This window comes from Anas platyrhynchos, chromosome 11 (assembly GCF_047663525.1).
Source record: "Anas platyrhynchos isolate ZD024472 breed Pekin duck chromosome 11, IASCAAS_PekinDuck_T2T, whole genome shotgun sequence".
Lineage (NCBI taxonomy): Eukaryota > Metazoa > Chordata > Aves > Anseriformes > Anatidae > Anas > Anas platyrhynchos.
Window position 1 is genome coordinate 7,731,071 of NC_092597.1, and position 13,811 is coordinate 7,744,881.

General features: G+C 36.5%; 1 protein-coding gene across 2 annotated transcripts in view; it reads right to left on the reverse strand.

Moving 5' to 3' along the window:
• ADAM10 (ADAM metallopeptidase domain 10) overlaps positions 1-13,811 on the reverse strand; it is a 49,332-nt gene that overhangs the window by 20,026 nt on the left and 15,495 nt on the right. For both annotated transcript variants that reach the window (XM_072043326.1, XM_027467123.3), the window contains exons 3-4: positions 5,009-5,127; positions 3,415-3,573 (exon numbers count right to left, since the gene is read on the reverse strand). In XM_072043326.1, the coding sequence (XP_071899427.1) occupies positions 3,415-3,573; positions 5,009-5,127 (278 nt within the window). The remainder of the gene's footprint in view (positions 1-3,414; positions 3,574-5,008; positions 5,128-13,811) is intronic.

Here is a 13,811-nt window from a genome sequence, read left to right on the forward strand (position 1 = left end):
ACACTTATTCATTCTTTGGCATGATGACAATTGATGGTACAGTACTAGAAAAAAAATGCTGCCAATGTATTACACAAAACAAGCAATCTTCCCTCTGCATCTTGTTTCCCAAAGAGGTTAGGAAATCCCTTAATACATTTCTAATATTGACTAACTGCAATTCAAGCAAATATTTATCACCTCAAAAAGTAGTAATTTGGTAAGAAACACTTTAAGTGTATGACCATTAAAATTGTACGTTAAACAGGCTGCAACAACAATTGCCACCATTTAGCATATGCTGGGAAAAACAAATCCCAAGAACAGATTTGAATACACTCCACTAAAAACAGGAGGCAGGTAATAGTGGGTAGTACAGCTTGGGAGCACGCCTTGTTTACAGAGAAAGTTACACACAAAGCTTTCTTTTGTTAAATAATGAATTACCCCTGAACTGTGAAGGCACTGTTCCCTGTTCATCTTCCAAGATTTATTTCCACCATCCCCTGCAGCAGTTCCAGTGCTGAAGCTAGACAGGAGTTACTTGGTGTCAGATGACTTGGACAACTTTGCCCCCCATCACAGCGGTCTGATCCATGTTCTCGTGATGCTTTTAAGTGCTTTGAGAGGTACAGCTGCCTGCTGGCTCTTTGGGATCACGAGCTTCTTGGCTTACCCCTACCACAACCCCATGAACCGATCACAAGAACACACGTGCTTTTACCATCAAAATTGCTGCTTACAGTCAATGTTAAATTGAAAAACACTAGAAGCCTATTTTCCCTATTTTCCACCACAGCCTATCAAAGAAGAATTTAATTACAGGATCAATTCTCTAACTAGGAAAAATCCTCAGGTAAAATAAATACTTGATTTCTCTATTGTTTAAAGTCTGTGTTTCCATTTTAGTACAATCTGGCACGATGTTAAAAAAAAAAAAAAGAAAGAAAAAGAAAAGTAGAAACAGATTAAAAAACAACAAAATCATTTTCATTTCATTATCTTATTCTAGGTAGATAGCAGAGAGGAAGAAGTTATTAATGATATATACAACTATAGACACTCAGATGAAATAAAAGAATTTTTATCCTTTAAATACCTTTGGCAGGTATCCTTTGCATCTGACAAAACGAAAAAAATGTGATGAAGAATCTTTGTCAGCAAATAGTGTAATCTCTTAAGTATTTAGGTTAACTACTCAATGGATACTGCTTTAGGCAGCAGGGGAAAGGACATGACAAGGTTCCACTAAAAATAATGAAGATTCAGTCCTTCAACAGCCATGGAGATCTGGCCAATACTAGCAAAAGCAACAGTGTCAGAATAAAATACAAATTTAAGTAGATAGAATTAAAGCTGTATTTTTTGTTTTGTTTTTGTTATTATTATAGGCCGTCTGTCACACTGTGCTCCCATGACAAGTGCCAAGTAGACCTTCATTACAGTATTAGCAATGACCCTACAAAAAACAAAACAAAACAAAACAAACAAAACAAACAAACAAACAAAAAAAAAGAAATCAAGTTCTCAAATCACAGTCTGCAATCCTCACACAGTTCAATCAGCAGATACTACTTTGCAAAACTACAAAATCCTTTACTTTTCAGTTGTAGAGTTCTTCCCAGACCATGGAAGATTAAATGACCACTTTCATTTCCTTGAAGTTCTGAACAGGATTTTCCTGTCTACTGTTGATCTGAGGAAACAGGCAACTGATTTTGTATTTGACTGTATGAACTCAGGGATACATTTGCAGCATACGGGATTTAAATACAGTAAATACAGCTCCAATGAAATCCTAACCCTTAAAAGAAAATAGCTTCCAAAACATTTTAATGAAAATAGTAGTTTACATCTCTCTTGCACTAAATTATAAAATTGTTTGATCAGGAGTGACTTAGAAACTAAAATCATTCAACTTGTGTTTCAAGTCATGAATAGAAGGCTGCCTTCCACTGGTCACCACATCTACTGTAACACAGACAAAAGCAGCCTTACAAAGTTGACAATATAATCCCCATTTACAAAAAACACTTTTGTTTAAATACTGAAAAAGAGCTCATTGAGATGCTAATCATATGTTGCATTGTGATTTCTGAAAGGCACTAAAAAGCATATTGTTTCAAAAGGCAGATATGTGGGTGACCAGAAAATATACCAAATTAAAGCAAAGATTTTTCCTCCCCCGGTCTCTCCTAAATTAGCTATGTGAGCATTTTTGTTGCCTTTGTCTTGTGTAAGATACTACAAGTTTGCCTCTATTTCACAAGAATTAATACAGTAACAGATTAGGGTTTGCTTTTATTTTTGAAGTTACTGTAAAGCCTACTTTTTTTAATGCAGTTCATTTCAAAAATAGCTCTAAGGAGGTGCAAAAAAAAATAATTTCAAAAGCACTATTAAGAAAGCAACAGAAGCAGTTATATACTTAAAGATATTTCAGACCACAGAAATCATAGAAGTGTCTAGGATACCAACGAAAAAAGCATTAAACTGTACAACCATCAGGCACGCACATCAGACTCTGCCTTGTAAACACCAGGAGTGGTGCATTTTCTAATACTGCTGCTTGGAATTAGCTTCAGGATGGGCTATTTTCAACCATGCTGAGCAAACTCCAATGCTCACTCATTTGGTGATTTGGAAGCCATATTTTACTGTTACTTAGATGTGGCTCTTTGGAAAAGACTGAGACAATCCTCTCTGATAATCTGATTTTGTTTCTAACTGATGACTGATGCACTGGATTCAAGAGCAAAAACAGTGTAAGCCAACATACTATCACCTAAATAAATAACTGAATATATATCCTACTCCTATTCAGTTCAATAGGACATTACTATGAACCAAGTTCATTGTTAGCTTTATCCAGCTCTCAAGTGATGAATTTACTCCTACAAGACAGCAATACTGATTTTCATAAAATCAAATCTTTTGGTCCTTTAAGGTATAGACTTAAGACAGAACTCCCACCAGAGCTGTTTAAAACAGGACATACTGGGTGCCACCACATCTTTTAGAAAGCTATCTGAAGACCATTGTGACCTATACATGCAGGTGAAGCTTTCATTTTCCACAAACACCACTGTTACTAGTTGTTGGTAAGTGCATAGGGTCTTGAACTTTAAGTACACTTTATTTTACAGATCACAGGAAAGATCAATCAGACCAAGGAGTGTTAAAAAGACATTTTTCTAAAGAAACGTGTGTCCACTGAGCAGAAAATACACTGCTTATATGCTAAGGATTGCTTAAAATGACAGAATAAGGAAAACTAAATCTTTTTCACACCATAAGTTTTAATCACGTTAGAACAGCACAATTCACATTGTCACATGCAAACCAAAGTCTCACTTGATGCTTATAAACAGCTTACGTTTTTTGACAATTAATAACAAAAATAATTCATCTGTAGCACAAAATGGAAATACTCACTGATATCATCTTCATGATAGATGACAGAGTGGAACGGTAAAGTTTTGTCCTTAATGTATCTCTCTGCTGGCTCGATATAAAAGGTCCCACTATGAGTTTGGATGAACCCTTCAAATCTTCCATCAATAACAGATCCATGGCTAAGACTCCCTTGCTCACCTGTTAAGGAAAAAATGTACCTTTTTTAATACCTTCCTAAAAGCCTTCAGTCCTGTGCAAACTTCAAGAATACACTCTACACAAGATGTTAATCAGACTATGCTAAGGCATGATACTTGCATAATTATCTTAATAGTGCAGCAGTTTCCAACTGGTAAAAACCTATTAATTATACAGTAGTAAGATTCAATATAATAACAGTAAAACATTCTTGCAGCAAATTTGTGTCTGAACTCTGAAGGCTAGGAATATTCCACAGTAAGACATGTTTGCCCAAAATCATAGTTCTTGAGTTCAATAGCTTCCCAAGCCTTCAGCACAAATCAGATACATACGTGACAGACTTAAAAAGCATACAATGAAGAATTCAACTCCATATTCCAGAATTTTCACATATGGAGCATTAAGTCTTATAATCTAGTGCTGTCATTATGCACCTATTCATACAATTATAAAAAAAAATCGTTGAGTGTATATTGAATTCTGAAAGCTTTCTGAGGAAGATTTCCCCATATGCAAGACACCAATGTTTCTCTTCAGGCATAACCCTCTTAAAACTGTAGCTAGGTTTAAATGTGGAATGAAATGATTATGTGTTTGAAACATTTACAAATGTACAACTGTCTACTACAGCATGCAACATCCCCAGAAGCCATCTCCGTAAAAAGCACAGAAGATTACTGAAAAACGTTTATACACTTCTCCATTGAGGAGGGTTCAGAATCACACTATCAAATTATCAAAACTGTACTTCCAACTCCCATACCTCAAAAGCCATCTGGCATACTCAAGTCAACAAGCACGCTGGTCTACCTAGATGCATATTAAGCACTGTGTACACTTTTTTTCCCTAGTTCAAAACAGTCACTTTAAGACTGCAGGACATTACTAATAGAGATCTTCAGGAGCCAGTCAGATTTCTTTCAGATCTGAGACAGACTGTATAGCGGGACAGAGCAAGTCTTAATCCTCCTCTTCATCTACTTTTAATTCCTTCATTCTCCTTCCCTTTTAATCAATTTTCTTTTATATTTACTGAAATAACAGAAATGAGGTATTTTACCCTTAATGGGGGCAGCTCTATAGTCGTTCAATTTCTTTAAACTAAGAACAGTATCTGATTTTACTTTTTTTGTTGTTGTTTAAATGCAGACAGCTTTTTCATTTTGTAATGCATCAGACTTCTATAAAGAATAAGTTCATAAACAGAGTTGAGCCTCAAGTTCCATGGATGTATAAGAAATACCAAGTAAAAAAATCATTTAACTATCACTCATTTGAGAATAAAAGTAGGGGGAATTTCATTAAGATGCATTATTAAAGTTTAACAATGTAGGTAACCTAATCATATTGATATTCACTTCCTGCATGTACTTTTAAAAATTTCTGTTTTAAAATGACTGCACTTTAATCCATTTTAAAGCATAGTACTTACCATAAATGTGTCCAGTGTAAATATGGGAGGTATCATAATCAATTACTTGATTTGATGTTTCTACTTTAAAATCCTCAGTAAAAAGAGATGTATCTCTCTTCATTCGAAGGTTGAAGTGCCTGAAGTGAATAAAAACAGATGGTAAACTGGCTTTGAGCTTCAGTTACAAAAGCACTCAGTGAAGTACTTCTGACCAGCACTGCCATGCAAACAATTTGCAAAACTGTAAAATTTACCTATGGAAAATGTTTATACTGTCCAATAATTTGACCATAGCCTAGAAAGATTTCCTTAAACAAGACTATTTAGATGCTTTTGATACAAGAAGCTAAATCTACAAGATTTAAGCTAGAACACAGGGTTAGACCTAAGTGCATACATCTAAAGTGCTGACTTTCCCACTCCTCTAGAAGATGCAGATTTAACTATAGGAAAAATCAATTATTTCTGTGAGATAGATGAGAAGCAGAATAAATAAGAACCACTATCAGCTTATTTTACTTTCTTTGCCAAAATTTAAGTGTAATATAAATGACACGTAGGTGAGCTAATTACTGTTTCATCTGAAACTGAAACATTTGTATTGAAGCAAATACTAAAACTGGTAGAGTTATGCGTGTAACTATGTAAACAACTCCACTCTTTTAATTATCTTGTCCAAATTACAACACTAAGTTCTTTGACAGAACTCTTACTGGCAGTCTTTGTATGAAACATATGACATTCTTATCTTTGTAAGAAAATGGAAGTTTGATTCAGCAGAGTCACATATCATAACCTGAGTGTTATACATATCATAACCTGAGTGTTATACACTCAGGTTGAATTCACAGAATCACAGAACGTTAGGGATTGGAAGGGACCTTGAAAGATCATCTAGTCTAATCCCCCTGCTGAAGCAGGAACACCTAGATGAATTCATACCTGTGACATCCATTATTTCAGCATTTCACTTGTTATTTTCTTAAATTCTGTATCAACACACTGTTTAAATAGAGATCAGTGAACTTCTATCCTTGATTTTCTTAGATCTGCACAATCTTGAATTTGAAGGAATGTTATAGTTATGTCACCAATTTGTTACATCAAGAGTAGCCTTGGTAAGATGCCTAGCTCTGTGTCAGAGTCTTCATCCAAAAGGGCACGACCAGTCTCTGAATACACACTGTATACTAATGACAGAGCCGACTTTCCACAGGGAAAGCTTCTGTCCATTTGTACTAACAGAAGAATAACCAAAAGAATTAAGGACCACAGTGTAAAGTCAATTAGATACACTAGGAAGTAATTAGGCTTTATCCAAATTAAACACAGAATATCTTGCATTTTTGCTCGCATATTAGCTATTATAATGAAACTATAGGTATAAATATTTTGAAACAACTGTATGCTAAAATGTAGAATTCAAGATCAAAGCAAAACGGCATGCCTATGCTTGAAAGGGCTCTATAGTGACTCATGTTGGCTATTCTATAATGCACACATTATGCTACAGTCAAACCATCTTTATTTATTATTGTCGCCACAGTGAAAATGAACCTTCAAAGCAACCACTATCCTCTGGTGATGCATGAGAGTTATCTCCTATGAGGTCATAGGTTATGAAATTCTGAGATATGGCTAATGGCTGTGAAAGGTTAAACTTCAGCAGTTCCCTGTGACACTCAGGCTTACAGCCAAACCTGCCAGAGCTCGCATTATTATTTCAATATGGGCGTAATATAGCTGGGTAGATTCTCCTCTTAAAATGAAGAAACAACTCACTACAGATGCACTTGAATATCAGTCACTGAAAAATGCATGTCTGTAAACAGTCACAATCTACCCGCATGCAGACAGTACCCACACGGGGATGGTCACCACCCGTGTGTGCTTTACAAAAGCACTGACACTACCATGAGCAGACGCAGTAAGAGTTCTTCCCCTTTCTGTTAGCATCTTTACTAGCTCTAAAAAGCTGTCTTTTCATAACAGGATAATGATGATGATGAAATAACATGAATGAGCATCGCAGGAAAGCACCCTATCCAAAATTATACAAGACATTATGGGTGGATGACATGACACTATTCTGTGTGGCTTTTCTGCAAGGAAGTTGGAAGTGAACAGGCAGAAAAAAGTAAGACCAGGAATGATAAGAACTTAAGGATTTTCACTCAAGTACTTGAAGAAGTTCTACTTGCTTTGTAATACTGTGCTCTGTGTGTTAGAAAGATTTGAACTTCAGTTTGAATTTCCCCTGTGGCCAAGTTCCCCGCAGTTACTGACGATGGATCAGACTCTCTCCAAGTACATCTGAACTGAAGTTAAATGAGCAGAGACCCTCAGTACTTTAGAGCAGCTCTCCTCCCACGTCTAACATATGATAAAGACTTCTTACTGTAGTAATTCTATATTTTTGTCTGTGGTGAGCCAAAATTTCTCCTAATCTCACACCAAGAACATCTAATATGGCTAAAATTATGTTGTTGTTTTGTGGTGTTGGTTTTTTTTTTTTGTATGTTTGTTTGTTTTCCTGGTGAAGAAAGTAAACTTCCAGAAAAAAAAAAAAAAAAAAACAGACAAAAAATTGTATTTGCTCAGAAGTACTAAACAATTATTTTGCAATTAAACTTACATGAATACAACTAGAAAAATCTCAGTTAAAAAGACACTGGAGAAACTTATTTCTAATAGCCAATTGCATCAAGAACTTCTCTGTAGGTTTGAAATACACTTTATAACACAACGTAATACTTCTTACACGTTAACTCCTGTATATGTAAGTGGAGCAGGAAAAATTTGGACTTTACCATAGAACAAAGTGAATCATTTATCAATTTGAGCCTGAAATAACAAAGTAGATAGATGAACAAGCCTTAGGCCTCGATTGGAAGTCATCCAAGCTATCCTCTCCTCAGTCACCTAGGTTAACATCTTACAAATTAGTATAATGTTTTGTGTTGCACTCCTGAACTACCACTGCTGACTATCCTGTAACCATGCGTTAGGGTCAGTTTTCAGTAGATGGCCTGCACTACCTTCCCCTTTGGAGGGGCCAGGGGAAGCTGAGCACAGTTTATAGAAGCTGGAAATTGTTCTTCCTCCTGGGTGGCATCCCCTTCCCATCACTATTACGCTGTCACTTCAACATGGGCTGTTAGAAGTTAGATGTATTAAATACAGTTTCACTGGTTTAAAACTAGGAAGCCTTTATTTGTTTATTCATTTTCCTTTTCATTTCTTCTTTCTTCCTTTTGGCATTGGTACACAACACTAAATTGTAACTCAAATACTAAGTCTGCTATGCTGTCAGTTATCTGATTATTAATATAATTAGCTTTCTTTGCAGGATTAGAGAACTTTTTCAAGTACAAAATAATGCAGATGTGTTTCATGTGGACAATTCTCAACCATTTGATTTCTTAATTTAGCCAAACTATTAGATAACCTGAACACTTCAGAGCTATTTTTAAATAGGTCTTTTCTTGGTCATTCAAACATGCTTGATGGTAACAGGATTATCTGTCTGGACTGCTGACCCTTCTCATTCTGAAAATGAAACGACTACTCTTCCCTTAGCTCTTCCCCATCAAAAATGGAGGGAGAAGATAAGCAGTCAGGGAAAGAAAAATAAACTACCAATTAGTCTCTACTTCCAAGAGTTAACAACTTTAACAGATTACCAAACTTTAAACAACAATAATCATAAAACTCTGTGTATTACATGAAAGCTATAATAGGAAAAGTAAATTCAATTTTTATGGCTATGCAGAGACATGTTAATGCGCTTCTTACGAGTGTCACTGAAATTAATTGCACTGAAAGATGACAGCTTATAGCTGGGGAAACTCCAAATTGTAATGGCTGCACCAAACAAATGCATGGCTGGCAGGGACCCCAAAAAATCCAGGTCATCCCACTTTACAAAGACAGAATTAAGAATGCAGCCACCAACTTCAGTAATGCATCTGATTTGTCAGTAAGAAATTTCCAAAGACCCTACAGAAAATCCATTTTGGTGTCTCACCTGATATAGAAGTTGATCTAACATTTACTATAGATTTCTTCTAAGTACGTATTTCTTCCCCTTTCTTAAAGGGACTATACACTAGACTCTATCCCTCTCGAAATTATATGGAAGAGAACGCATCTTGGTTTTCTTTCCTGGGTAAGATCCAGTAACATCATGAATTGTTCTGAGGACAGAAGACTCCAGAGAAGAGCAACTGATTTTTCTGTGTCACTCATGGATATGGTTTCTAAAGCCAGCCACAATGCAATAAGCTAGAAGCTTCAAAGTTGTTTTTGTTTTGTAATTACCATATCTGCAGCATGTATAGTTCTCTGCTCTAGCACCTGTAGCAGTATAGACTAAGCTATTTCCTAGGCTAATTACACACCAGGCAGAAGGTAATTATTTCCAGAAAAATAATGCTCATTTTATTTTCACACTTACTAACTTGCGTAAGACATTTCTCAGCAGCAGGAGTGTCTAGAATAGGCATAAATCAATTAAGACCAAGATTTGACCTTGCTTACTGAGTGCTGCTCCTGTCTTACACATACCTGGCAACTGCATTTAGTTACTGTGTGGCTGCTCATTTGACCGAAGCCAGAATTTTTAGTAAAACTGTACACATTGTGATATAGTCGGCTTTGTTTAAAAATACATTTTCCCATGCCTTGCTCATTAACAGCAGTACCCTAAAGACTATCAAGAGGTAGATTTTGATTTTACCATAGTTTACCTCAGGGACTTGCAAATACATAATGCAGCAACCTGGTGATAATTGAAGAAAAATAGGTGATAGTGACATGTTTAGTTAAAAACCCACTGGTTTCCCATGGGCTCTGGTTATTTGAATCTCGTGCTCTAATCACAGAGCAAGCAGTTTTAAACAAAAAGCTGTGTGCATATGCTGACAGCACAAGACAAGTAGAACATTAAAGGTGCAAACACAAGAATTAATGTTTAATCTATTATTCCATTTCTTTTCAGTATGAGTCTAGGGCCATGATGAAGCATTCAAAACATTAGGATACCAAAGTCTGCAGAGAAAGATACTATCAGTAGCATGCAGAAACGGTACTCAGTGCTTTTTCTTTCCTATTTTTCCTCCACCAGATTCCCATTAGCAACCAGCGGCAGGCTAAGGGTGCAAAATCATTCAGGGACCAGAGGAGATTGTTAAATTAAAAAAAATATATACAAAAAGAGGAAGACGGAGGAGTTACTCCATAGTTGGAAAAAGTGCCTGAGAAAAGGAAACAGAAAGTTATGGGCTTGCAGCAATATGCACCATGACAAGGAAAGACCATTTAGGTTCATATTCTACTTCTTGGTAAGAATCAGATGCACAACAAATCTTTGCAGATGTGTTTCTGTGAGTCTCCTCACAAGGCAGGATCCAGAAGATACTACTCTGCTTGAGGTACAAGTCTTTTACCCTTACTTTTTCCCATTTAAGAATTCAAAGACTCTCATCTCTGAGAAACTGAAAGAGTCTATTGCTGAAAATAATTCAAGCCCTTCTTTCTACCTGCCCTCCACATGAGGCATCACAAAATCTAAGTTCAACACCTACAGGCTGTTCAACTCATTCCCACCCTGAACTGTAAGAAATAGAAGACAGCTTAACAACTGAATAGTGGGTTTAAACTACTTACAGGTGAAATCTGCACTTAGGGACATTATTACTTTACGCTGTTTTTACAAACACTATCCATCAGCATGTAACTGACGATTCCCAAGGTCCATCTACCTAAATGGTAGATGGACCTTTCACTAAAGAAAATGCATCTTTGAAACAGCAGGTGACGGGGTCTCCAGGTTTAGCATTCTTTCTATTGACTACTTAGATGCAGGCAGACAATATCAGCCTCTAGTAGGTATTCACATAAAAACCCATCTCGACAGCATCAGTGCACTGAGCAATCCCAACTAGAATGCTTGCAGCTCATGTTTGTTTGCTGTTGACACCCCTACAGTGGCTTTTCTAATTGCTCAGAGACTTCTTTCCTGACCTTCAGAAGTCAGACCTGCCAAGCTCGTTGTTCTACAAGCACATAACTGAGGAGGCAGCCTTCACCTTAAACAACGTGCCACTGATTATTTTTCATATACCGAGCTGTAAACACATAAGCTGGCTCCGATAGCAGAAACCATCCAAGTAGGCTAACAAGTAGCTACGTGTTGTCCAGTGTACACTCCTAGAAATTAGGTCAAGCATTTCTCTGTCCTCAAGAGTACAGTGCTCAGATTTTAAGAGCAGATAATCTTTATCCAGGGCTGATTATTTTTTTTTTCCTTTCAGTACAAACTTTTAGTTAGGAGAGTTAAAGTACAAGCTCTATGCCACTTGGTTTCCTGTTCATCCAAAACAACTTTCCCATCTGTATTTACATAAGGTTTGAATACGTGCCAGGTTCTAACAGATTTCAAAAACAGGTGAGGGGAAAAAAAAAAAAGCAAAACAAAACCCAAAAAAACAGGTGAAAAAAAAATGTTAGCTACTGTATGAATTCAAACTAAGAAACCAGTTTATAAAGAAGTTTTCTTAGTGAAACAAAGAAAGACATCAGGATAAATCTGCTAGCTGGTAGCATGGCATGAGTAGATAGAAAACACATTCCCTAAACACTTTCATTTAAGCCTATCACTTTTCATTTGGCTACGTACACCAAAGCTTGCTGGCCAAAGAGTTCTAACGCCTTCACACTCCAGGAAGCTCTGCACTGCAGCCGGGCAGGCTCACCTTGATGCCAAGAGACATTAGAGTGAGACTTGGGTTCTCCAGGAGAACTTGACTGAAATGCTAAATGCTTTTTTTCCCCAGGTGCTAAACAAACTCCAAGGTACTGTACTTAAACCCATAAAATGCAAGACATTTAACCCACAGATCAACCCTTTTCTTTTTTCATTAGTATCAGTGAAAACAGATTAAGCCATGAATGAGTAAGAACTTAGGTTCCTGCTTATCAAACCTCTGTAAGACAAATCTTTAGCCTACAGGTATTTTTCAACAAAATGGATGTAAAAAGGGAGACCTGATTCATTGGTCTCTTGACTAGGAAGACATTTTAAAAGATATTTAACTTAAAATAAGTGATAATAGATACAGGATAATGAAAGAATGGCTACAGAGCATTGAATAATGCTGAAAATGCTGCAGTTTGGGGTTATTTGTTTTTGCTTTTTAATTCAGGACAGCCTAAAATGAATTGTAGGAGGAGAATCTTGGAAACAAGCAAACAAACAAATAAATCAATCACAGAAGCCAGCCAGCCCTATTGGATGACCACTAAAACAGCTTACTTAAGAAATTAGTCTGTTTAGTTGGGATTTTAAGTACACATGGAACTGGAAAACAAAGACACAACATACATTTCTAGATTAGCCCAGTAACTAAGAATATGCTTTTCATTACCAGACTCGAAGAAAGCAGAAGACTACTTTCATGAATTATATCGTATGCAAAATTACAGGAGTACTTCAAAATAAATTAAAAGCTATAAAAAGAACAGCTAATGTGAAATAAAAGCCAGCAGATGACAAAACAGTCTTCTTTGATCCAAGAGAATCTAGCTCAGTTACTGCAGGCCATTTCTGACAGCATCTCAGAATGTCACTTTTGAGATTCAAGAAATCAGATGTGACTTCCGTGTGGGTAGCCTTCTTGCCTCTTATAATCTGCTCAGTCAACAATTGTCCTAAACACAAACAATTAACAGCTCTGAATAATGAGGGCAATAAAATGGGTTATGAATTACAGAGCCAAGAATATAAAAATTAACACTTGGAAGGAAGACTGAAATTGTGCTCCACTCCTGCCATTCACAACTGCCCCAGAAATGCTGCATAGCTCATAGCATACCGCAAGCCTCCCCAAGCATTTATGCAGTGTTCTGAAATCTGAGATGATAGTCAGCAGACGACAGAGCAGAAGTACTTTTGAGTCCAGATAAGCTGCATAAGGTGAAGGCTGAGGATCAGGTTAATGCAGTTGCACCAACTGACATAAAACCTTATAGTCTTTATGTCATTTTTTTCCTATTTTGAGCTAGTTTTTAAGATTTGAAGATGTTGGGATGGGTTTAGCTGCATGACTTGTAAGCCCAAATTAAAACACAGAGAAGCACTTTTATTCCTAAAGCCCGTATTGTTCAGCTATCTCAGGTTTTATAGAAACAATCTACCAATATCAAAGAAGTGAATAATTTAAAGTGTTCAGAAGCATAACTGTATGAAAGGTCTTTTCATTTGTACTGCTTACAAAGAGGCTATATGTTCCAACAGCAACAATGTTGGAACTTAACTTACAGATATTTTTTTTAGTTGCAATTTTAAGTAAAAACCTAAGAAAAATGGTCGTTAAATTGCAAAAGATCTGAAGGAAGCTCTTGGTGTACCTTTAATTTAGTAGTAAGGTGCTATGGGTTCAAATGCCTCTTGAAAAATTCTACTTGTTCACTCACTGAAGTAGCAGAGGCAACTTTACCAAGCAAGAGTCATCAACTAATCCAGGTGAAAGAGTGAACATGGGTGTGGACTGGTTATTAAGAGGACAAATTAGGAAAAAATTAGAAAGCATAAGTTATTAGGAAAGCATTATGTAAAACGACTGAGAGTACAGTTAAACACTACATAGCTGTAGTTCCTTTATTGCTCTGAATGTATCAGGCTCTCAGCAATTCCCAGTTTCTAAGTTCAGAGATCACCAGAGGACAGGCAAGTTTTTGAAGTTCTGTCCTGAAAATGGAATCCCTAATACAGAAGCATCCAGCATATGTTTGACATTCTGCAGTTGATGGGAGCTCAGTT